This window comes from Platichthys flesus, chromosome 7, assembly GCF_949316205.1.
Source record: "Platichthys flesus chromosome 7, fPlaFle2.1, whole genome shotgun sequence".
Classification (NCBI taxonomy): domain Eukaryota; kingdom Metazoa; phylum Chordata; class Actinopteri; order Pleuronectiformes; family Pleuronectidae; genus Platichthys; species Platichthys flesus.
This window is the reverse complement of record NC_084951.1, coordinates 24,527,471-24,553,417: the sequence shown is the minus strand read 5'-3', so window position 1 is coordinate 24,553,417 and position 25,947 is coordinate 24,527,471. Positions and strand designations below refer to the sequence as shown.

At 48.2% G+C, this 25,947-nt stretch overlaps 1 protein-coding gene across 1 annotated transcript in view; it reads right to left on the bottom strand.

Annotated features, from left to right (window-relative positions):
• The window catches only part of plxna2 (plexin A2), a 159,298-nt gene that overhangs the window by 51,701 nt on the left and 81,650 nt on the right, over window positions 1-25,947 (bottom strand). Inside the window, exons 5-12 of the mRNA XM_062391613.1 lie at window positions 18,869-18,969; window positions 10,096-10,219; window positions 7,364-7,517; window positions 5,225-5,321; window positions 3,453-3,567; window positions 2,202-2,402; window positions 1,568-1,664; window positions 1,041-1,240 (exon numbers count right to left, since the gene is read on the bottom strand). Coding sequence (XP_062247597.1) covers window positions 1,041-1,240; window positions 1,568-1,664; window positions 2,202-2,402; window positions 3,453-3,567; window positions 5,225-5,321; window positions 7,364-7,517; window positions 10,096-10,219; window positions 18,869-18,969 — 1,089 coding nt within the window. The remainder of the gene's footprint in view (window positions 1-1,040; window positions 1,241-1,567; window positions 1,665-2,201; window positions 2,403-3,452; window positions 3,568-5,224; window positions 5,322-7,363; window positions 7,518-10,095; window positions 10,220-18,868; window positions 18,970-25,947) is intronic.

Genomic DNA, 25,947 nt, shown 5'->3' with positions numbered 1-25,947 from the left:
GCACAGGCCGGAATACGCAAAGGGCCCACTTACACCAAAACAAATAAGCACTTCCAGGTCACGACCCCGGTGTTGACGAGGTGAAGGGGAGGTGAGGGGGGGGGGGGGGTACATCCAGCTGCTGGGTTGTGTTGTTGCACGATGTAGACACTGTACACACACACACCTGCTTGTCGTCTTTATGAACTGCAAGATGCTAAAACGATCTTAGTCACTACAGCGGGTACAATCATCTGCTTATTCTGAGGGTTTACTCTTCTTTTTTTCAGATTATTTTTTTATATTAAAACATTTATTGGTGTCAACGTTACTCTCAGAATGCTGGAGTAACCTTGTGAGAAGACAAAAGACGATAAAATCTATGAGCAGGCATCTGTGCACACTGCACCCAGCCACAAAGAGAAGGCAGATGTCAAAGAGACAGGCCTTTAAAACTGAATGTCTCTGTGTGTGTGTGTGTGTGTGTGTGTGTGTGTGTATGTGTGTATGTGCCCTTGAATAAACCCTGAGGGTGAAAAGAACTCACATGAATATGCTGCTGTGAGCACAACACAACACTTACACACACGTACTTACACAGACACACACAGGTACATCACACACTGTGGGCCACATACTTTTTTTTCTCCTGAGCTAAAACAGCAGTTGCTCTTTAAATTAGCAGAAAAGAAACAGGATGAAAAAGACAAAACAAAGAGAGAGAGAGAGTGAAGCTGAACATTGTACAGATCTGAATGCATTAGGTGAAGCTCGCTCCCAAGGGAGGGGGGGGGCAACTTCAAGGCTCCTGCTCATCGAGACCAGAGCAAAACCAAACAGAGAAGAGCGGCAGAGCTTCTTCTCGTGAATCACACCTCTCCATGCCAATCAGATTCTGTAGATAATCTGTCGAGTTAAAATTCTGAGGACGGTCCCACAGACTAAACAGAACCATTCATCTCCTGTGTGAAGACCTGAGCACGAGCTGCTGGGTATCGATTGAAAGCAGATCTGCGTGGGCGGGCAGGGACGCACAAACCAGGGGGATTGTGGGTACTGACCTCGGTGATGCGTGGGTTGGTGCACTTGACGTTCTTGGTGGACAGGTTGAGCCAGCGGGTGGTGTACGGGTTGATGGGGGGGCAGTGGTGCCGCAGGGTGCACTTCCCCTCCCCGCTGCACCAGCCGCACTGGAACTTCCTCTGCGCCTTCAGACACACGCCGCAGCTGTCCCGCTGGGCCGCGCACTTGTAGAGGTGCACTGTGGGAAACAGGAAGTGGTGAGGAGACACAGTGAAACGCACGCAACAACCTGAAAATCACAGAATTTGGAGGTTATTTTTTTTATCTTTTATGTCTGCTGTGAGTCAAATATCCCCACAGGCCTTTCCTTCTTTTACCTCCAATAACACATATTTTAAAACGCTTGTGATTAACATACAGTACAGATAGAAAAGCCCACACGCTTGTTTGAACTCAGCTGAGAAAAGACAATGCATGAGTGCAGATAGAGTTCAAGGAAACAATGGAGCGTTGCATTCGTCCATCCTCATCCCGGCACATGTCGTGAGCAGCACCTCGCTCTTACCTTGGATATTCTCCGGGTTATCAATAATGAAGTTGCCGTTCCACACCACTGAGAAATCCACGGGCAGCTCACTGATTTTCATTCCCTCGTACAGATACTGGAGGGGAAAAGAGATAGAGAGATGGCGGTGAGGGTGGAAAACCAGACCAGAGGAGAGGACAGGTTTAATGAGAGGTTGGGGGGGGTTATAATCCCCACGAGCCCTTGCAGATGCGGCCGTGTGTCCTTCTAACGTTTCCCCAAACTTACATCATCTTATCATCAGAGAGCTGACAAAGAGACGGGAGCAGCTTCCCTTAAGAGACGCTGTCCTTAACTGCCTCCTGTGCCCTTAATTCCAGGCTGACGTTCATTGTTCGAGTCTGTGATTGTGTGTTTGTGTGATTGTGTGATTGTGTGTGAGAGAGAGAGACAGAAAGAGGCAGAGAGGAAAATGTGTGTATCTGTGATTCCACTGAGAATAAATATGCTACAGTCGAGTCCAGAGCAATAACCGAAGATGTCTTTATACATCTACTCATTCCAGAAATCTCTAGAATCGTTGGATTTGGTAAATCTCTAGTCTTCTGTTTTAAGTTTGACTCGTTACATCTGATGTTTCATAATTCTTTCAGTCTAGAGCCACCAAACCTACCGAGCTGTTCTGGCACTGCACGCTGGAGCTGTTGAAGCGGAGGGCGGTGACCCGGTGGCTGACCCCCTGGATGTGGAGGACGCACTCGTAGCCTCGTTGGCCGGACTGCGGCTGAGGCAGGTTCCTGGCCTTCAGGGTGATGGGCTTCACCTCCCCCACCGGGATCAGGATCTCCTCCGAGCGCACCAGCTGGGGACAGTCCTGAACGGGGGAACGGGGGAACGGGGGGGCAGAGAGAAGGTGTCAGCGCCGATGCATCTCATTAATACATCCAGAGCTTTTCAGCAATTCTACAGGAGGGTCATGAAAAAGAAAACTAACTCCTGTGACCTCAGAAAGCTATTTTCAGTGAATAGCACCAACTCATAATATACTGTACAGGGTCCGTTCAAGACTGTGAAGTATTCTACACAGAAACCCAACAGTCCACAATGAGCAAGTGCTTTTGAAAGTGGAGAGAGAAAAAGACCTTCATCATTAGGAGCAGAAACCTTGAAGACTCAGGGTGGGCGGCCATCTGCCACTTTAGGGTTGAAATAAGACAGAGGTCAACTCTCTCAGTGTAAGGATGTCAAAGAACATCTGTATTGAGAACTCTATTACAGCTGTATGACACATAGGCTTTGGTTCGAGAGGCCTTTTACGTCCAATGATCATGATCCTGAGTCCTAATGAAACATCCCCTCCTGGTGCCCAGTGACAGGAGGAGACATGGACGTTATCAGAGCAGTGGAACAAGAAGGAACTGCAGAATTTAAAGTAATACACATTGTGGTCGCTCCTGTAGATTCTGTATTACTACGGTAAATCAGAATAGAGGAGTAGAAAATACACACAGAAGTACTACATGTGACTTTATAGCCAAGGACAAATGGAAACCTACACTCAGAGGCATATTTCAAGCCTTTTTGTGTCCACCAGACATGATGGACTTGGTCAGAGCGATCTCACCCTGAAGACAAACTGAGCTCAGAGATAACAGACTGTTAATTGCTGCTGCAGAGAACAAGAGCTCTGAGTGAGAAATGCCAGTTCGGAAATAGAAGAGCTTATAGATGTCTGTCTTTCTGAAGAAGTGCCCCGAGGCTGACACAGAGCTGGAACACAGAGCTGGATGCAGGCAGGAGTAAATAGAGAGAGGGGATGTGAGGAAGAGAGAGAACGAGAGAGAGAGAGAAAGAAGAGAGGAAAACATGGGATAGAAGGAGAGAAAGTAGCTTGTTTGTGTGTCTGTGTGTGTGTTCCACCGACCTCTGAGGCGTTGACCCGGCCCTCCTGGAAGGAACAGCTGGAGGGGTCGTGGGTGCACAAGTTGCGGTACTTGCACCAGTGGCAGCGGAAGGCGCTGTTCACACATGACAGGCACCTGCACAGACACACACACATATGTCGAGTGAGAGTCGGGACAAATGGGGGGGGGGGGCACAGGAGGAAATGAGTTCAGCTCCCAAGTGGCCGCCTGCTGTTGTTGTTGTGCCCTTGGAGTTTGGCACAAAACCCAATCGCTCCTGGGCCAAGTTCTCCCTTTGTGTACTTTGTCCGGACATATATTAAAACTGTGACATGTGTGAACGGGGGGGTCGGACATTCGCCTTCAGAACCAGAATCGGATGGAAGAAGGAGAGCGAGGACAAGACGAGTGTTGAGGTCAAATCAGACATTTGGCACAGCTTGATCCTGCAGTTCCCATTAGTCCCTTATTGTTGGAGTGTCACTGTAACTACCTGCCATTAGTGTGTGTGTGCACAATGAATAAATGTGTTACTATCAAGGTAAGTATTAATACCATAGTGCAAAAGTGTTACTAACATCGTAGCCTTATTATTTACAATTATCATGACATACAACGTTAGTGGACTATTGTTACAAACATACTCACATGGAAACTGCATTTTGAGCTTTTTTAAATGGTTGTTTCTGCATTAAATGTTATTATATCCCTGTAATGAAGTAGTAGAAGTATAAAGTTAAGTGCAGGACTTTATTTTCCATCACTGAACTCATCATGAAACACTGTTTACTACACTGTGTATTCATGAGCAGTTGTTCGGAGGGCGTGTTGTCGTCTCTCTGGGCTCTGCCTCTCCCTGCCTCTCTCTTTCTCCTCCTGAGTTCAGGTTTGTGTTCTGCATATTTGCTTAGAGTGAAATATGCATCGGTGCAAACACATGGGAGGGATCTCCGGCAAGCAAGCTAATTCAGAGGAGTGGGGCTGATTCACCTTCAGGCAAAACGTGTGCAAATGGAGAGAAAGAGTTTGCATTGCAAGTGAGAGTGTGTGCACATCCTCTGTGTGTTTGTGTGCGCCGCTGCTGGTGCAAGTGTGTTTTGTCGTCGGCCATTAACTGAGCTGATGTGGGAGCCAGTAATTGCTTTCTGTGCACGCCTCACAAGGGTTTTCAGACGGCAACATGAAGCTATAGGGCAGCGTTTGCTTCTGCTGTCATGTCTGTCTGAGTCTGAGGAGAAAAACACTGCCTGCTTTTATCCGGCCAAATTGACAACGTCTGTAACATTCTGTTCTAATGTCGAGGGGACAGTGAAAGGATAATATGACACGGCTCTGCTGTGAAACCCTCACTCTGCATTCAGGGATGCTCCCGGGTCAGCGAGGCCTTTGGATCTGGCACAAGCAGAACCTGTCCCAGTGGAGGGAGGCAAGCAAATAGCAAAGGCACCACCTGACACTGAGATCTCCAGGTGGACATCAGTCAATCAGGGACGGACGTGGCATGAAGACGAGCATGAAACACCCCCACCCCCCCCCACCGAAGACCTGCTAGGCAGAGAGTAATGTGGTCTGTGCACAGAAACCTCCTGTTACCGAGCTCGGGGAGCGGCCACAGATCGGATGACGTTGATCTGAACAGGGGGATATTTTTAGGGGGAACAGGGCCGGCTTGGGTTGAGGACAAATGGTAACTAATTCCCAGAGCATTGATCCAGTGGGTTTGAGCAGCTGGACTGGGAGCATTGTTTCTGTTAATTAAAAGAGAATGAAGGGACTAAAGGGAGAAACTCACAGCTGGTGGACGCTGCAGTTGTAGAACTTGACCTCGGTGCTGATGAGCATCTGACCGGTCTCTTTAGAATTCAGCCTCAGCTCGACGCCCGACCAATCTGAAAGAGAGGAGACGTGTGGTAAACACTCAGAACATTATTACATCTTTAAATCATCTTATGTTCATTAGTTGTCTCAGTTAACTCAGTGTTGTTATGAGTTGTTCATATTTGTGTAATTGATATGAAGATACATTGCACAGTATTGTTCTGTGTACACGACATGCAGAGCAAATTAAAAGGAGCGGCGCCTCTGAAAATACGTGTGAATAAAATTAGCAATTCCCAGTCACACACACACACACACACACACACACACACACACACACACACACACAACAGAATCATTTCATCTGATCAAATTTAGTTTCCCTGCATTTCACTGAGCAGAGATCTGGCTGTGCTTCTGTTCTCTGTGAAAACAGCCTCTTATCTCTCTCCCACGAGAAAACAGGCTCCATAAATATGTGTGTCAGTGTGTGTGTGTGTGTGTTTGTGTGTGTGTGTTCGTGTTTGCCTGATATTTTGATGACATTCAGTGTGTAGGAGGCTTGCATGAACCTACGTGACCCGTTCTCTCTGCAGCACCTGCTGGGAATCAGGCTCTGTTTCACACCAGGCGGGGCAGCGGGCTCATATCTGACTTCTACCATTTGTCTCACAAGAGCTGGCAGACAAAGTGGTAAAGAGTTCCTGTCCACGCCAAACCTCCTGGAGGATTCTACTTCTCCTCAGTAGAGAGAAGAGTGTCAGCTAGTTTCTTTCATTCGCAGCTCCACGTCAGCTCAGCGTCCTCCAGAGTTTTATCCTAACCTCTGCTCCTTCTGCTCCGGTGCGCTTGTTTTAATTTCTCCTCTCCTTTCTTATTTCCTTCTCTACTCCACCTTTAATCTCATTTCCTCTCCACTCCTCTCCTCAAGTCGCTGCCGCCGCCACCGCACGATCAATGTCGACGCGCAACAGATAGGAAGATTCGCAAGGGGACAGGAGATGGAGGAGGATTGTGGGGAGGTCAGGGGGAAGTGGCCTAGGGGGGGGGGGGAGCACTGAGTAAAGATTGGAGTTATAAAGAGCTGGGAGAGGCATGATGGAGGGAGGTGATCAGAAGGCGAGGAGGGAGAGGGAGATAGAGAGAGGGTGGATGGATGGGGGGGCAAGATGGATGGAGGAAGGGCTTACAGGGGGGATTGGCTGACATTTACCTGGGGGAGAACATTCATATTAGTGCCTGATGCACCGCTCCCCACGGGAGCTCTGGGCAAACAGGCCTGTCATTTACTCTCAGGTAGGAGGATTTACCAAACCCCCAGAACACACAGTCATTTCCACACATGGCACATCATATATTATTCAGGGTGTTTGTTTTGCTCGCCCCTGCAGCCGCCCGGGCTCGCAAACAACAGGTATTTATTGTCCAACCATAGGTGTCAGGATCCGTAATGATATATATGTGTTTGCAGATAAATGAATCCTGGAGTCGTCGTTGTTTATTTATGGAAATAGGAGAAGCAATTTTTGAAAGGTCATGATATTTTCTATGAATACATTGGAGGTGATGAGCATTCGGCTTCATGTCTGGACCTTTATGCTTCTTTCGGGCAGTATAGGGTTAGGGTTAGTATTGTTTTTTATGAGACATTTTGACCTCTGCTTAAAAACAATTATTTATTATGTTAACGGATTAATTATTACGTGTTGTTTTCTTCGAGTTCTCATCAGGTGGAACTGAACAAACAACCTGCCGGCGCCTCGTCTGTGTTAATCTAACAAACCTGATTCCACCGTCACCTGCTCCGATACGAGGGCAGCAACCAGCGGCCCTCCATCTGATCCTCCATCAGAACTAATGGGGCCTGGCCTTGTGTGTAGCACACTTCACTGCCAGGCAGCTGATTCTGGATCAGTGGGAGCTTGTTGTTTAGATGGCGTTGAATCAATAAAGAACTTTTAAAGTGATGCATGATGGGAAACCTGAGAAGGTGGAGTTTAGAGTGAGGCTCCCTCCTAATCGGAATGATCAGATCAATACAGTGAATGATGTGGGAGTGTGCACTGGATGGTACCTGTGTGTGTGTGTGTGTGTTGTGTTGTGTTGTGTATACCTTGGTCGGTGGGGATGACGGGGACGTCCTTGGCAGCAGGAGACACGCAGAGGATCTGGTTGCCGTTGACCTGGCCCTCCACCTCCGTCAGGTTGCCGAAGGAGCAGGTGATGCCGGCGGAGAGGTCCGGAACATCGCTCACCTTCACCAGCAGCTGCACATGGAGCGGAGGAACCAAACAACAGTTATCGATACGCAGCAGTTGACCCTGCGTCTCATCTCAGGGTCAAACTAAAGACAGAAGATCTTACCGCACAAGCTTTCGCTCTTTGTCTGGTTAGAGAAAAACGAGAAAAACACCGTGGCTGGAAAGCAGCGTGGAACAAGCTGAGAAACGAGGAAAAGAACAAACTGCGGCTGGCACATGTCTCCGTCCAGTTTGCCAAGAAGCTGTGTCTTCAAATTGTTATCAGCACCATAATAACTCCGTGTTAGATCTCAATCTTTCATTTGAGAGCAGAGTCCATCTTTCCAGAGGAGGAGCGACAGCCACCGCGGTTCAGTCACTGGTTAATATATGGCACTAAGCTACATAAAAGGAAATTGGAAAAAATGGCCACTTGGGAAATTCTATTTGAATAAAAAAAAATACAACAACAAAGAAAGCTGCCCTAACACATGATGTGCCGCACATATGCAGTAATACCACACACACACACACACACACACACAGAGGGGCGTTTGAAGTGATTCTCTGGAGAGCAGTGACACTGGGGCTGAACATTCAGCTGTTCTAACTATAAATAAATGTATTCCGCGCGCTGGGTGTGTGATCCGGGTCTCCAGCCAAGTGAGGCAGCCCGGATAATTATCACCATGGCATTTCGCAGCCTTGTTCCATTAGCTGTTATTTTTGGGCCACGGCGTTTGAAGTTTTCTCTTTGTTTTATCTGCCTCTCACTAAACACCGCGGGGCGACGGGGACAGGCGAGGCAGCTGAGCAGCTTAACTGTGGGCCTTTCAAGAGATGCTGACTGTCTCCGTGGCTGACTACACTGCCTCCCTCGTTAGCTGCTGTACTCCGGTGCCATTGAGAGGATGGATGGTGTGTGTGTGTGTGTGTGTGTGTGTGTGTGTCTCTCGTCTTCCCCCTGTTTCCCCTTCCAGCCTGTTTGTGTTGCTTCGCTCTGAGGTGTGTCAGAGAGATGCTTGATTGCAGCAATCACAGCAATCAGGGTCTTTTGTTCAATGGAGAAGTTCCTGAGTAACCCCTCACATTAATTAGCCCTCGTCGTGGTTTTTAAGATGCACATATATAAACACACACACACACATACACACACACACAAACTCACAAACACTAGCTGCTACCAAAAGCGTCTTGTCTCTATGTGTTCAGCCTCTGCTCTGTCTGTTCTCCCTGATGATGATGATGATGATGATGATGATGATGATGATGATGATGGTGATGATGATGATGATGATGATGATGATGATGATGTTAATAGCAGTGATGGGTGATTTGCTGCTTGGAAGCACTGACCAGTCTAATTGGCGGCAGAGTTTTTAATAAAAGATAATTTTATCATTTTTTTTTTTCTCCTCCGTGTTTCTGGATCTGCCCACATGAAGAGGCTGCGTTGTCATGGTGATAGCCGTCTGCCCCAGTGGAATTTGTGAACTGTGTGAATTTGTGTTTTTTTTTGTGTAGACGGTTTAGTGAGATGACCCCCCCACTCCCCCGCCCCCGGTGCTGGCTTGGCTGACATGGAAACAAACATAGCCGCTAATATGATGTCTGATACGTGGCTGTTTGGAGAAACAGACAATGGAGCGAGGTTGAGGTTGAGGTGTCGTGTTGTGAGTCACTGCCAAAGCTTCAGGCTTCATTTTGTATTATTATTATTCTTTTTATGTTTAATATGGTTTGATTTAAATCGAAGTACATCTTGACTGCAGTCAATGAATCCATTAAATGATCCTAGTCATGTCATCTCTTATCATAAATCCTAATCCCGATGATGCTCTATGTAAATATGTTAATAGACTGATTTGAAGTGCACAGCTGTGATGAGGTCTTCTTTTGAAACCACATTGAAATTCACCAGATCTGGATTTTTATTTGAATATGCACCAATATAAATATATCCATCAAATTAAGAAAGATGTTGAAAATCTCACAATGTTAAAATCTGCTCCCTGACCTGCACCAAAATGGAATGGCGTGTTCCCTGACCCATAATGCATCTTGTATAAGCCGCTGAGCATTCGGGTTGAAAACAGACATTTCTAAATCTGATATTTAAAAACCTAAAAGACAGAATTTTAAACTATTGTGATTTGGAGAGCCGACCTCGGACAGACGAGTTCTCTCCCTCCTGCTCGTTCTGCCTGTTTTGGCTCAGTCGATGTGGAAACTGCACCCAGCTGCACATGGACAACTTTAACACCTACACGCCCACCCACACAAACATGCCTTGGCACACACATTAACTGCTCTGTATCAAGCGAGCATATGCACACTGAAACGCCCACGCTGGGCTCTTATGAACCTTCCCATCCAATGTTTATGCATCAACCCCAATCAAGACTCTGCAAACTGCAGAGTGAGATCGTTTCAAATGTTCTGCCGCTGTACGTGGGAAGGGAATATGCAGATGGGAGATAATTGTTCATTGTGATGTGCGCTGAGACTTCAGGTTGTTTGGCATTTTGTGTGTGAAGCAATGTGCGTGTGTGTGTGTGTGTGTGTGTGTGTGTGTGTGTGTGTGTGTGTGTGTGTGTAAACTTACATGTACGCTGGGTTCTGACACGGCGATGCTGTCCGGGAACACTGTGGCCTTCACACACTGGTTGAGAGCGGCGGCGAAGCGATACGGCTCATCTGCACGCTCACACCGGTTCCTCTGAGAGCAGCTGAGGGCGGGACAGAGACAGAGACAGGGACAGAGAGAGAGACAGAGACAGAGACAGAGACAGAGACAGAGACAGACACAGACACAGACACAGACACAGACACAGACACAGACACAGACACAGACACAGAGACAGAGACAGAGAGTCGTTAGTGAAATGTATTTTTTCAACAGCTACACAACTAGAAACGAGAGGACGCTGTGCCAAAGCCATTACAGCACCGAGAGAGAATAAAGAAGACAGAGCTATAACAGGAAGTCACTACCTGATTGGATAAATAACAGGAGGCACTGCCAAAGTTATAACAGCAAACAATAACAGCAATAGTTGGAGTTCTCTAAATCAATGGTTCATTTAAACAAAGTTCTAATGTACTGGGAGGATCTGCAAGCAAATGGTTGCTATCATCTTGATCTAGAGCACTCAATGGTGACTGGACCAGAATATCCACATGACACATATGTGCAATGTGTGATATTTAGAAAAAGGAACACATACACCATCCTTTGTGTTATTCTGGTAATTGTTAGCATTGCAGCTGCAGCCGTGATAGTGGGTTGTTCGTATCATAGCCCTGTTCTTGGTTTCAAAATCATTACACAAAAATGACAGATATCAAAAGCGGTGTTTCACTAAGTGCTGTGAAGAAAAGACAAAGTGGAAAATAAAGTTGAGAGTAGTAAAACAAACTGTCAGTGTTGTGACATAAATTAAAAAACCTTTTGAGCAGCAGAAGGAGCGAGGAGGAAGAGGATTAAAAATGTCAAAAAGCACAAATGGTAAACAAAAGAAGATTAAAGAATGTTGTAGTGAGGAGGAAACAACCCTGAGTCTCATTTACGTGATGTTAACAGATCACTTTCAGCTCATAGCTCAGATTTGACGAGACAGACACAAGAGCTACGTCTGACATCCATCACCACTACAGTTTAGTCTCAACACATCTGGACCGGCCGCTAACATCCGCTCCGATCACCCCAGATGTTTATGTCTTCTCTGCTCTTCTCTGCTCTCACTTTCTGAGTCGTCTGTCTTCATGGTGAAGATTTGTTTTTGTGTTGATCCAGGCTGTAAATGTGACACGCTGCAGACTCTCGGTGAAGTTATGTTGTTGTTACTTGGGCGTTTTCCGTCCTGCTTTGGGAAACAGATGGCGTATTGAAGACGTAATGTGAAGCGCTTTTTCTCTGGGATTGCTTTAAAACATCAATTACAAAATAGCTGCTTACGCCGGTAAGAAATTTGCATTTGGTGACACTCGCACCATCAATAACAGCCGGTTCCTGTAAAGCTCAAAGCTCTATGAGTTTCATAAAGCTGGGAGTGATCGAGGCCTGCAGGAGGCTTTGTATTCCCCAGTAAACCCCAGTGAAACCACTGTGGTGGGAGCAGCAGTGGAGCCGCAGCCCCCAGTGGGTAATACGCCATGTTAACATGAACCATGAAGCCACATGAAGCACTGAGCACTACACCCCCCAAATTAAATCCTTCAATCAGCGTGGAACTTTGCAGACGCAACCAGTGCAAATTACACACTGCTCACTCATAAGGGGAACCCTAATGGTCAGACAGTGTATCAAGTGCCACGCAACACCCCCACAATCCATCACATCCCTCATTAAAACTCAGCCACCGCCTCCTTATTAGAAGTGTGTGTGCTCCCGCCGTCCCATTACACCACAGGCCCCTGTCCTCATCCAGCCCAGCAGTCTGAGTGCCTGGCTAACTGGCCGTCTGGTCACAGCAGCTCTAATTGGACTCTGATGGGTCAGCCGCTGTCCGGGGTGCCGATGTGCCACTACAAGCCCTGTCCATTCTCTCCTGGCTGCTAACAGTGTGTGAGTGTGAGTGTGTGTGTGTGTGTGTGCGTGTGTGTGTGTGTGTGTGTGTGTGTGTGTGTAGTGTGTGTTAGGGCCCATATCATGCCTCTTATCCACCTACTCTCACACACACTGACTCGAAGCTACATCTTCATCCACAGCCTCTGTGTGTAATTATGTTGTCAGAAGTTCAAGCCATATCCAGCAGACTCACACGAGGAGGCACAAGCACGCTACACACACACACACACACACGCACACGGACACGCACACATACAGACACTCGTAAGGGCCAGTTCTCCCGCGGGGATTTCAGAGAGCAGGAAAGTGTGGAATTAGTGTAGTGGTGTGAGTCTCCCACAGGGAGAGAGGAGGTGGCGGCCACTGCAGATTACCTGGTTTCCTCCTCACTCACCACTTTGTATTTCTACACTTTAAATGAAAAAATTATTAGTCTTTCCCCCTGATGTGAATTCCTTTTTTACGCCTTTGACTCCATCCCTTCTACACGTTTGCCACGTTTCTCTTTCTCTCTCTCTCTCTCTCTTTCTCCTCCGTCTCTCCCTTTTGTCTCACTCCTTACTTCTCAAGTCGAAATTAGTGCAGCTATCATCTGCGTGGTGTTACTGCAGATCAGATTGAACACTTCCTTTTTGTGAACATTCACATTTGGCAGCAGACAATTATATTTAATGTGTTTTCAGGTGTGGGCTCCGGCTCCATGTCTGTGAGCTGTGTAACCTGACAAGAAGCCCTGCATCCATTCTCCTCACTGGGACTTCACTTTTATTTGAGATAGTAAGATGAACGCACGGCAATGGGGTGAGTCAGTGTGTGTGTGTGTGTCTGTGTGTGTGTGGGTGGGGGGGGGGGGTGCAGGATGGCTGCTGTTGCCATGGTTTCAGGAGATGGCCATTATCTCTGTGTAGTTAGAAGCTGACCCCTTTGCCTCCCTCATTAGCTGAAGTGCATGCCACTGAGTGTTGACTAGAATCCTGCCTTCCCCTGTACACCCCCCCCCCCCCAACACCCCCCCCCACCCCCATCCTCCTGTCTGGCCTTGGCCTGTCACTCAGTCGCCTTCACATGCTTAATACGCCATCATTGAAATTCCTCAGATGTGAGAGCTAGAGGGCTCACGCAGAGAAATGAGGTGTTAAAGGAAACGGTACGCAGATTGAATTTCTTTTGTTGCAAAGAAAAAACGCGGAAACACACACACACAGACACACACACACGTACGTGCCTTCCTGCGTGCCTGTGCACAGATTGACAGAACAAATGCATTCAGTTCCTTCCTGTAATAAGCAGCTCGCAGCTCTTCTCCCTCCAGCGGCTGCTGCAGGCAGTCGGGGGTGTTCTGCTCTCTAAGCCCTGTCCATGGTGCTGAAATAGCTGCGCGCACTTCCATCATTACTCCTCTCCGTCATGTGCGACTCCACCGCAGGGCCCGGAGGAGGCTGGAAGTGGCAGTCACATCTCACGCCGTCATAAAAAGGTGAGCGAGTAAACAAACGTACAGAGAAGCTAAAGCAGAGGACCTTGTTTTCTCCTGTGGCAGCTTGCGTGGGCCACACTGCTGGAGTCGAGCTCTGAGGTGGAATCGAACACCCAGCGTGTATGTGCTCTCACGCAGTATCCTACATATCATGTGCAGAGTAATTTGCAGCAGGAGACGCACTTTGTACGGAGCGGGGGATGAAGTTAGCCGAGGCCAGACCTCTGGGTCTGTTCCGCCAAGGCCTGCTGCTCGTTCTATTGCCCCAGACAGGCAATTACACTGTTGTCTCTGCTGTGCCAAGCTTTGACAGACACCCAGACATATGAATACACACATTCATTCACACATACACACTGAGACACACAGACACATGCTCCCCCGTGGACATGGACCTTAGCCACAGACGAAAAATATGTGCACTCACTGTGACACATGGACTCGCAGTAACATACAATCCTTTACACCTAATCCTTCAGACATTTACACATCCCGGCCCTGACAGCAGAGCAGGCGACAGGGAAATGTTTCTGCTCCTCTATCCCTCCTCCGGTTCCCTTATCACATCTTAGGACTTCATTGAACGTGTGATGGCATGTCTGATTACAGCTCTAACACAGCTCAGGGTGCAGTGTTTAAAAACAGAGGGGAAGATATCTTAAAATCACTGTCCTTCCCTCACTGGAGCCGGGTCACAGAGCGTCAGTAGAGCAGCGATGCCTCGGTGGCACAGTGGGAGAGTTGGGAACAGTGGAGAGGAAAGATGTAGGTTGAGGGAGGATGAACTCCATGTAAACTGAATATTTGATGGTGCATAACAAAGCTTTACTCGTTGTATGTGGTAACCAGTTATGTTGGAGAATCACTGGCAGGATTTGATTTGGTTGAATGGAACCTTGTCTGGGGACTTGTCCTCAGAAACACATGTTAATGCAAACATGAAGACTGACTGCACTGGGAGTTTGCTTCCCCAGCATGAGAAGAGGAATGATTTGGTGAGCAGGGATGTTCAGAGCTATACAACGCTGGGCTGCCCACACGTACACACACACACACACACACACATAGATACACACACACACACACTGTGAGTGATTCAGGGCATTTGTTTCTGGCTGCTGCATCACTTAAAACTGAGAATATACAGACCACAGGAGATGCAGAGGAAAGTGGAGGAGGAATAAAAAAAGAAAGAGACAACAGAGATGGAAAACTTCAAGGTGAGGTTTGAAACCCAAAGTTAATGCGGGGGGGGTCGAATCCACTTCTGCAAATCTCAGTCTGCCACCCGGAGCAACTGATAATGTCGCAAACGGAACAGTACAACACGTGCATAGGCAGTTTCACACAAACCTAGTGTGTGTGTGTGTCTGTAAAAGTTAATTGTAAGGGAGCGTGAGGGGAACTATGAAGTGAGCAAAACCAGATTCACAGAGAGCCGACTGCTCAGTTCTCTCCAGCGAGCTGCAGCTTTACTTGTGTGGGCTGAGCAGAGAGAGAAAAAGCAAAACAAGTCCAGGGACGGAGGAGTTTCAAAAAGGAAAAATGCATCATTAACTCCATTATATGTAGCCTCCTCACTCTGTTCATACTGGTGCAGTATTTCATCCGTCATGTTACCAACCTGTACCGGCCCCATGTCCGAGGAATCTATGGAAATATTGATAGACCTGCATGTTCCTGATCGATATCTCATTAGGCCCAATTGGGAAGATGGATGTAGCTTCCCTCTGACTGCTAACTGTGGCCGGGGCTGATGAGTCGGCCATTAGACACCCGGTCTGACACCCACAATAGGCTGAAGCAGCCATTTTCATTGCTAGGCTAATTGTTGTTGCCACTGGTACATTAGAGGAGGTTTTATGGTCGGTGGTGGACACAGTGATGAATGAGCCGCTCTGAACAAACAGGCTAAATGCACAAGTTGAGGTCATGAAAATGAGAAAGTACTGGTTTGACTGTTAGGAGACAAGCAGGAGGAGGCAGCGTTGATTTTAACAAAACATGCAACAACATTGAATTATCATTTCCCATCTTTCCCTATTACAAAACCTGACTGTGCCTAAAACCCCCGAGCTCCAACCGGGACGCCGAACAAAACCGTTGGACAGGATTTAAACTAATGAGGCCAGTTTGTAAGGAGTGGACAGTGGAGCCGTGTGGGTCGTGACTGAACTAGATCTGAGCCGTCCAGCCTCATGGAGACTCACGGTACAATACAACACGGTATCAAAGTGTAGTTGTGATGTGTTGCTGGTTCACTCTCTGCTGGGGGCCGACAACACCAGGAGAAAGTCACCACACCGGTCAACTGCTTTGTCCAAACGCAACTCATGGACCAAAGTCCGTGTCGTGACTCATCCTGTCCCATCTCGACCCAAAGTGCTCGTCCTCTCCTGGAACGTGGGAGCGAGCCGAGCGGTTGGAGGGAGAACAGAGTGATGGGAGACGTTTTGAGATGAGAAATCCTCTTTTTGGCTTGATCAGAGAGCTAATCTAACAACGACAAGGAGAGAGAGAGAGAGACGGAGAGAGAGAGAGAGAGAGAGAAGAGAGGGAAAGCTTCAGGAGGGCTCCATGTTTTTGGATTGTGGTCAGACGAAGGCTGAACTACTCATTCACACGACTGTGACTGAAGAGCGCTCGACACGATGAGCTCCCTTTGAGCCGCAATCAAAATGCTGCTTGGTTTTGTGGGTCCATGAGTGAGTGGCATCAAACACACGGTCTCCCTCTCTTCGCCCCCCCCCCCCGCCCTCATTCTTCATGCATTCAGAGGATGCCTAGCAGCTAATTAAAGGACTTTAGTGTCTCACAACACACTGAATCAGAGGAGGAAGAAAGACAAGGGGGGGGGACAGAGATGCCACTCCTGACCAGCTCTCCTCCTCACTCCCTGTCTCACGTTCCCTCCTTCCCCTCATCATCGCACAACCACGCTAATGCACCTCTGTGTTGCTAATTAGCCGCCTCAGAATAGCTTCACTCCGATGAGCATCAACACACAAACGTCAAGAAACAGGGAAAAGGGGAAACTCAATGTTTGAAGGATAAGAAAAGAGGATGGATATTGTAGATGGCAGCTGTATAAGAAGGGAGGGAGGCTGATCAAAGCGAGAGCAGCTCTGGAGTGTGGAGGAGCTGCTTCCAGAGGGGAGAGCGTCTAAATGGGAGACGGCGCGGTGGTGAGCCGCGATGAGCTGAGAGGAGATGAGTGGCAAAGCTTAGACGCTAGCTTTGCTGGGAGGGGAGAGGGGGAGGTACACACAAATATGGGAGAGGGGTGGAAAAGATAATTTCACAAAATCAACAATGGCTTAGGGAGGGATGATGGAGAGAATTGGAGAAATGGAGAGGAGAAGGAAGCAGGAGTGATCACAGCTGCATGTGGATGGCACCAGGGCTGGCAAGACATTTAGTTTTGGGTGTGTGGGATGAGCCGAGCTCTTCACCAGAAGAGTGCAGCTGCTTTTTTTTCTCCTGCAGAACTCGACACATCTTTCTTCTCTTGGCTATAATTGTGCAGCAGTCGTGACTAAACCCGTGTTCGAAAACTCATCCAGCTCCACAGTCTCCAAAATCCTGAGGCAATTACACTGAGCAAATAAATCATCTATCTCGTGAGCAGATAGAGAAGAACTTGACAAGATCGCCTCATTATCCCATCGTCAGATTTCATCACTGCTGCTCACATGAGATGGCATTTGTGTTATTATTTAAGAATGAGTTTGTGGTTTATGGTGTTTGTATATCAGCCTCAAGCAACATAGAAAACTTAAACCAGGGATGTTGCAGTTATCTACACTGCATTAGAGGAGAGTGATGTAATTGTGATTGGCAGAAGAAGAAGCTTTACACTACGATGTGACGGTGCCTTTAATGCATCTTTTGTTTTCTATATTCCATCTGTTCAATCTCAGCCAAATGTGGAAACATTTTCTCTTGCAATGTTTCTGATACTTTGGCATTTCACCTAAAATAACACAAAGACGTCTGCATGAGTCCCAGTGAGAAGAGCTCAGGATCCGTCCAGTAACTTCTTCTCCTCTCAGCCGGAGCTGACAAGGTTCTCGCCACACTCGCTGCAGGGTCATGACAGAGAAGGGGCGATTAGGACGAGGCCCAGGTGGCACCAGGGTCCTCGGTGTTGGGAGAGCAGATGGCTGATCTGACATGAATCCGAGTGCTGACCTTCTCTCCCCACAGTACAGTACAGCGGTCCACACACGCAAAAGAATCAAAGCCACGTGCACTGCTTCCTCCTCCCAGCTGCTGTAGGACCACACTCCACCTCCGAGCACCAGGTCCTCTCGCCTGCTACGTAATCGAATCGCTGTCAACCTGAATTATTCCATTCCCGACCACACCTGCACAAACACACGTGATTAAGAGTCCAGCACGGAGGCTAATGTTGTGGTAAACGATCTCAGTGTGACGGCACGCACACTGTGCCCCCCCACCCCCGGTTCCTTCCACAGCCGAATGCTGAATTACCTTGTCGCTAGGCAATTATTTGTCCTGTCCCAGCTTCGGAGTGATGTAAATTACTTTAAGTGCACTTTGCAGGGGCCGCCATCACGATAATGATGATTGTGGCGCGGCTCTGATACACATAAATATTCAACTATACCTTTAAATAGAGGGTCTCTGCATTCAGGAGGGGCAATAAGTGGGGAATACAAGACGCAGCAGCAGCCGAAGAAAGAGAAAAGCTTTGAGTGATGAGGGAATGTGTGCTCAGGAAACAAAGAGGTGGAGACGGAGCAGAATGCCTCCTCGCTGTTTTTTGTATTGTGTCCTATTCATCTTGTGTCCCCAGAATAACCTCACCCTCATATCGTGAAACTACCATCACTTAAATGAGCACTGTAGTTGAATGACTCAAACTGAGACTATCACAAACACACAAGCTTTTTCAGGCAGTTTCATATATTTTCTGAAATCCCGTCGGGACTGTTCTTGAAGACAGATCTGCTGCAGTAACTACTCAGCTCCAGCAGGTGTCACTCATGGCCTCTAGGCTCCGTCCCCCTTGTCTCGGTTATGGTTTCGTCATTGGTTCTGCTCTTGTCTGTCTTTTCACATTCAACTTAGTCACACAGACACACACACACTGAAGGCTCTCATTTCCTGTTAAGATCAACTGGTGTCAGAACAGAGCAGCAGTCGACGTGAAGACGCTCTGAACCGGCTCTGCACCTCTGAGGCACAGCTCTCCACTTCCAGACACCGCCTCCTCTCCTCAAACTCCATGTGATGCTCGAGACAAACATTAAGAGGAATAAAAGCTGGAGGGTCGTTTTGGGGCGACGTCTCGGAGGTGGCACTCACATGTTGTGCAGGACACACCAGCCGCAGTGTGGGTCCCCGGAGCTCAGACACTCTCCACAGGTCCCGTACTGCTCACAAGACTCGATGGGAACTTGAGTCACCTAAAAAACACACAAAAAGGTCAAGGTCAAAGTGCAGCCTTTACAAACATCACAGGAGAAGCCTCTGGGTGTGTGTGTGTGTGTGTGTGTGTGTGTGAGTGTGTGTGCATATTTAATAACATCTACCATCATTGCTCCATTTGTATTTACGGATACATTTCCACTGTTTTACATTTGCAGGGATGGCGTGAGCATGGTACACAATGCCGCTGTGTGTCCACGTGTGCGATGTCAACTGCACAGGCAACTGTTGCCTTTATCTTAAGCCGGGGAAACAGCGGTGAGCAGCTGGGAGCAGTTGGCCACAGAAAGCTGCTGCGCTGCCGTCAAAGGGCTTTTGTGTGCACCGGGGCATCTGTCCATCTAGGTGGAGCCTGTCACAACACACCTGTAGCATCACTGCACAAGTTAGGTTTAATAAAATAACGTTTTTATGAGGCTATGATCAGATCAGAAATATAAACAGTAACCTTTTTAAAGTTGTTATATTGGTGTGCTTGTAAGATCTTTTTTTTTTTTTTAAGAAATATGAACAAATGGAAATTTGGTACGTCAAAGCAAAACATGTTTCAAATGTCAACAGCAGAGAATTTGAATAAGCAGTTCCAGCACAAAGCAAACACACACACATCCACACACATGCATCGCTAATCTAAACGGTGAGGCTGTGATCTGTTGGAATAAGGAAGCACAACCTAGTAGGTTTTCAGTCGACGTTAAAACCTGAGCAAACACGGGATTGAGAATTTACATTTGTGTAAAAGAATCAAACAAACATCTCCTCCTGGGCGAGGACCAAGTGTGTGAGTCAGCGGAACTGTGTGATGCACAGGCTGGTTCTGTGTTCAGCGGATAGATGCAAGTACTCATCCTTCTGTTAGTTTTGATGGGGATAGGAGTGTGTGTGTGTGGGTGTGTGTGTGTGAGTCTCGCTGTGTCTAAGTGTGTCTGCCAGGCGAGGCTCTGCTCAGCCACATGGCCCCTCAGTCTGTTTGTGCAGCACAGCGGTCTGCAGTACGATCCAGAGGTCAGTGTGTGTGTGTGTGTCTGTGGGTTTCTTGTCTATTTAAGTGTCCCATGGGGGCCGCCTCACTCACACCTGCATCTCACTGGGACAGTGGGAGGAAACACACACACACACACACACTGACGTAAACACAACACCATCACCGCACAGCAGATGAACACAGGCTCAAGAACAAAAAGCTTGAAAACATGAATTTCACCCTGACGTGGATTCATTTTCACTCCATTTCCTGTCAATTGCCTGGTTGGGTAATGACAGTGGAGTCTGACAGTGTGTGGACGCTCCGCTCCGCCACGGACTCTCCTGCTAGATTAACCCCCGCTGTCACCTCAACAAACTCCATTTGTGTGTGGGTCTTGCCTCCAGCTCCGGGGACAAACAGGTGGCACGCTGTAATGAGCTGCAGACGCGGGGGGGGGGGGGCACATCAGCTGCAGAAGCCGCAACCGATGACAAACAGGCCCACCAGGGGCGAGACGGCAACTCAGCCCGTGAGTGTACCACGCATCCCGAAGTCTCTGAATCCCGCTCAACCCCCAGAAGCCTTCAGGTCCCAAAACATGTGTGAGGCTGCTGAAACTTTATAGGATCACTTTCACAGAGGCCCGGCTCCGTGGAAGGGTTACAGTGTGGAGACAGCTGTCAGCGGGGGGGGGAAAGTGAGGGTGTAGTGGGGGGGGGGGGGCAGACAGACACGGGGCTGCTGTCAGCTGACACAGACTGAAGCACAGACAAAGGGTGAGAGGGGTGATACGGAAGAAGAAGAGTGAGGTAAACAGGAAAAACAAAAAACCACAGGAGGATGCAACTAGCACAGAATGAGAGAAAAGGTGTTTCTGTGGGTTTGTGTGTTTGTTTGTGCGACTGTAATGATGCTCAGACCAACTTGGGCCAGAAGTAGAGATGAGGATGGGACATGGGAGGGTCTGAGGGGGGGGGGGGGGGGTCACAGCAGCTGTTGCCCAGCACACGCTGCAGTCACTCAACACAGCAGGGCTGCACAACGAAGCCCCTTCTCCCACTGTGTGCATATGTGTGTGTGTTTGTGTGTGTTTGTGCATATGGGTATGTGTGTGTGTGTGTGCACGCACAGCACCGTAACGGATGTGCAGATTGCAGTTCCTGTGTTTTTCAATGAGGACAAAGAAGCGCCACATGTGATCCGACGCAGCCTCCAACTTTCCCTGCTCCTCCTCGGACTCCAGAGCGTTCACACCCGGAACCGACCCGAGCCGACCCGAGCCGACCCGAGCCAGACCGAGCCGTGTCAGCGAGAGGTGCCACTCTCCGCTTAACGAATGCTAATCAGATTCCAGCTCGAGATGACCTTAGCAGGGGGTTATTCAAGCAGAGAGGCGGCTCTGAAGTCGCACACTGCGGCTCTCACTCGAGGGTTAAAACAACAGCTTCCTCTCGTTCAAAGTCCTGAATGGGCCCCGGCTCCCATGGTCGCTGCCAGGCTTTCACTGATGCAGCGGTGCATTAATGCAACAATGCAAACACACTTATCAATGTATAAGAGCCATAAGAGCATCCTTTTGTCACCAAACATAATTAAAGTCTTTTGAATTAAATCCCTCGGTGTAACTTTTATAATTATTGGATTGATTTTTGTTTTTGTTGCAGTCGTGTTCTCAGAAAACTAAAAGCAGAGATCTGGAGCTGGAGGCATCATGGAGGTGTTACTTCCTTCCTTCCACTCACCGTGACTCAGCCTACCACATAAACATTTTGCGGTCGGCCAGTAACATCCTCTCTGACTACAGACTTCTTTTGAAAAGTTAAAAATGAAAAGTCACAGGTTTCTACGATTTATAAGCTGAGACTGAAGCCCTCTTCTGTGAACCAGTCGATGCTCAAACCAAAGATGGCGCTTGATCCCAGATCAAAAGTGTGTTAAAGGTCCGTTAGCTGTCGGGAATGTGATGATAAATGTAGGTATCCTTCATTTCCCTTGTCATAATTGTTGGATTTAATGTTGCATGTGGGGCTGCTGCTGTGCTGTGCTGATAAAGAATGATCAATCAATTTGAAGATAAAGAAAAAAGCAGTTATATAAAATTCCCTCTGCACACGTTTCCCTCTGTTATTTCTGGCCACCTGTGAAGACACTGTCTGCTTCTCACTTTCAATTTCACTCTGAGAGCAGAGGAGCACAGCACAGGACATTAGGCTCGGGCGCCCGGGAGAGCCCGACAATGTATATGTACATTAGAGAGCAGCAGGACTTTCATCTGCTCCTGTCTCTGCGCGGCTCAGAATAAATGGTAGCTCCATTCCAGCTCCTCTGCCCCGCTGCCCTGAGACCCGGCCATGATCGCTGCCTCCCGGTGATGGATGGGGGCACAGGGGCAGAGGAGGAGGAGAAGACAAGAACTGAAAAAAAACAGGGGGATGAGGGAAGAAGAAGCAGAGTGGAAACGGCCCATTGCTTCGGGTTCTGATGAGCCCTCGTCTCTGCGGTGCCAGATGTGCCACACCACACTGGGCGAGAGCGGGGGGGGAAGCAACGGAAAGAGAAAAATCCCAGCGTCACCAGTAAAGCAGAGGAAGCTAGTATTTTGCAAGTTGTTTCCAAGGCAACAGGCCTGGCTCTGACCTCAGGACCCACCCCCCCCCCCCCACCCCCCACCACACACACACACACACACAAACACACACCACGGCTCCCTCCAACCTTCAGCCGCGCACGGTAAACAGCTGGCACCTCTGGGACTTCCTGCCACCTACACCTCATTTCAAACATGTATGTGTACACACACACAACACACACACACACACACAAACCCACACACACACACAAACCCACACACACTCACAAACCAACACACAGGCGGCTCCACTACACCTTATCCATTTTTAATGAGAATTAGCCAGGCGACCACGTCACTGGTTGGGACACATCGATCATGAACACAATACCCATTCCAGCAGAGAAGGGAGAGAGAGAGAGAGATAGGGAAAGAGGGGATGCAGGGGAGTGTGTGTGTGTGTGTGTGTGTGTGTGTGTGTGTGTGGCTGTGACACAAAAGCAGAGCAAATACTTGCTGCTGAATGAATGAAAACCAATGAAATCCTTCAGGCTACAGCCGCACTGATGCCTTTTTAAATCACATCACTTTTGCTACATTGAAGCAATGAATCCAAACATTTCTGGATTTTTCTAGCTCCTTGAAAATTAGATTATTTTCCTTGTCGACCTGGTTTCAGTTTAAAGACTCCAGGTTGCATTTCCTGAGACGCCCCGGCCCAGGACCTGGTCTGCCACCTGGCTAACATCGCACCCCCACCCGATGCCTGTCCCTGCAGCTGGCGGACCTGCAGTGAGGTGACGCCATGTGATGTCTTCTGTCTGTGCTGGTTTGGGCCCCAAGGACCAAGGTCCATTCTCCAGATGCCCCCTCCCCGGTCCGGCTCCAGGTGGGCCCTGCTTTTCCTAATCAGGGGGCGAGGTGATGCAGTTTTAAAGAATGCATCTGATCTGGAAGCCTCCTGGGTCCCTTCCATTTGAGGTCTTTTTCAGCCCCTTCCAATTGGTAGGAGGCCCCCGGGGGACCCAGAACATGCTGGAGAGATTATATATCTCATCTGGTCTGGGAACACCCGGGGATTCCCCAGGAGGGCCGGGGAGAATGTTACTGGGGAAAGACACGTCTGGAATACTGCGCTTGACCTGTTGCCACCTTGACCCCACCCAGGATAAGCAGCCACGGATGAGAGGTTGGATGGATGGATGAAAAGATGGATGGATGAGGCAGCTCTGGGTTGCCAGTTTTGATGAATCCTTCTTAAATTTGAATCACTTGCATCATCTGACTCTATTCCAGAAGAAACAAACAATGAATGTCAGACTTAAAATTGTAATACTGTGGTTTTACCATGAAACCAGTACCCCCCCCCCCTTTTTATCCCTATGAAATAATCTTTTCTTGTAATCCCTCCTTTTCTGAGGATCATCTCCCTTTTTGTCTTCCTGGTCTCCTCCTCTTCTTGATCCACCTCCCCTCAACTCACAGCTGCAGCTGCAGCCCCCCCCCCCCCCCTGCAGTGACGTGGTGGAACCATCTCATCCAGCTTCTTGACATCCACCCAAAAGAAATGGATTTTTTTTTTCAAACTGAAAACAAATCCACTGCACTTAAAGCAAGTGCAATCTCCCCCCCCCTCCCCCTTCCTCCACCCTCTATGTTGGAATTTTAAAGAGTGAATAAATCTGCTCCATAGGTGTTTCTGCAGCGTGAGGTCAGTCAGTGGTTCAACCAGATCGTCAATAACCATCGTAAGCTCGCCTGGTCCTGAGAGGAGAGGTGACGGGTTGTGTTGGAGTGTTGTGTCTCGTCCGAGGAGGATCAGGCCTCCAGACTCACACCAATTACACCCGGCTTGATTGAGGACCCAGCAGGGCCATGTGCACGATTGGGTGCTGATACCTCGGAGGCCCTGAGTCGACCGTGCATAGAAACCACAACAGCTGGGAGGCTTGATGAGGGGTTACAACCCACAGTGTAAGCACAAATGTGTAAAAGTGTAATTAATAACAGCCACATGTGTTCATAATGAGTGTAGATAAAAATCCTCCTCATCAAGTAGATAAAACCTGAAACCTTTATCCCCGGCTGTAGTGTCGCTATCAGCCGCTCGGATCCACATCCAAAGGAATTGCTTGTGTGAACTCTTGTTGTGTGTGTTGTTGTTGTTCGATGTCAGAGGGCGTCCTAAGTCGTTTTGAGAGAAACAAGTTTTGTGTTGTAATACGCAACATTGATTTTTCTTCAACTGTATTTAACCACGTATCGCACCAATGCAGGTTGAAGGCTCAGAACAAATGGGAGATGGAAACCAAATTAACTGGGAGATACTCTACCATCGCGTGGTAGTGTGTTTTCCCCCCTGAAGGTCAGAAACCCTATATATGGTTTTCAGAATAAATGATTTTTAAGCAGAGGAGATCGCATTCGAAGCTGATGCTACTCATTGATTTTAAGAGGCTGAACCAGCGAGGCTGGGGCAAAATGAAATGATACAGCTCGCCTCATCTACAAACAGCCATCTCCCAAAATGAATCTGTGTGAAGACGGGGAGCTTTTAACCTTTATTGTCACAGCCGGCTCTCTCCGCCCGCTCTCCTTTATTCCTCGCTTTCGGATTCACCCACATGCGCACACAGACACATGCACGCACAAACATTTCACTTTTGTTTTATTTATCTATTGGATTTGGTCTAAGCTCCATGATTTTTTGGTCAATTGAAAACATCAGGACGCCGCGTGAGGCCGATTTAAAGAGTGAAGCGGCTACAGGCTCATCAGAAGCAGAGGCGAGTGCAAACACGACAGCCGAGACTAACTCTCTCTGAATTGTGTAAAATCTCCTTCACAGTTTGATCGAGCAAAAGAGCCGTTTCCAAGTTCCCGAGCCAAAAAGCATCAATAGCCGTCCGACGACCTCCTCCTCATCCAGCCTCCTGTATTCTGGCTCAACCCCACCCCCCCTCTCCGCCCGTGTACCCCCTCAGTCCAGGCCTGGTCCCTGGCAGCTCATCAGGAGTAACAGACTGGTAGGAGACAAACTGCCAGGAAGGAGAAGAGGAGGAGGAGGAGGAGGAGGAGGAGGAGGAGGAGGAGGAGGAGGAGGAGCAGGTCAGGCGTGTGCCTTGTGACCGCCGGGTGAACTCTGAGGCTGAGTGGCCATTAGGAACGATGAGAACGTATCTAAAGTGGGAATCATACAGTTCAATGTGACCAACAGTCATTGTTTTAAGGGAAATAATATGGTGGAGACTCTGGCCAAGTTCCCTGAGGACATTCTGTCGAGTGCTTCTTAGTTTTTCATTCTGACATTAACTGCTGGGATGAAGTATATGTGTGTATTCATGTATTATTACTAGTATTACTTTGTATTGTAATGTTTTTTTTCCATTTATCTTGTGCATCTGACTGCACGGCAAGTTT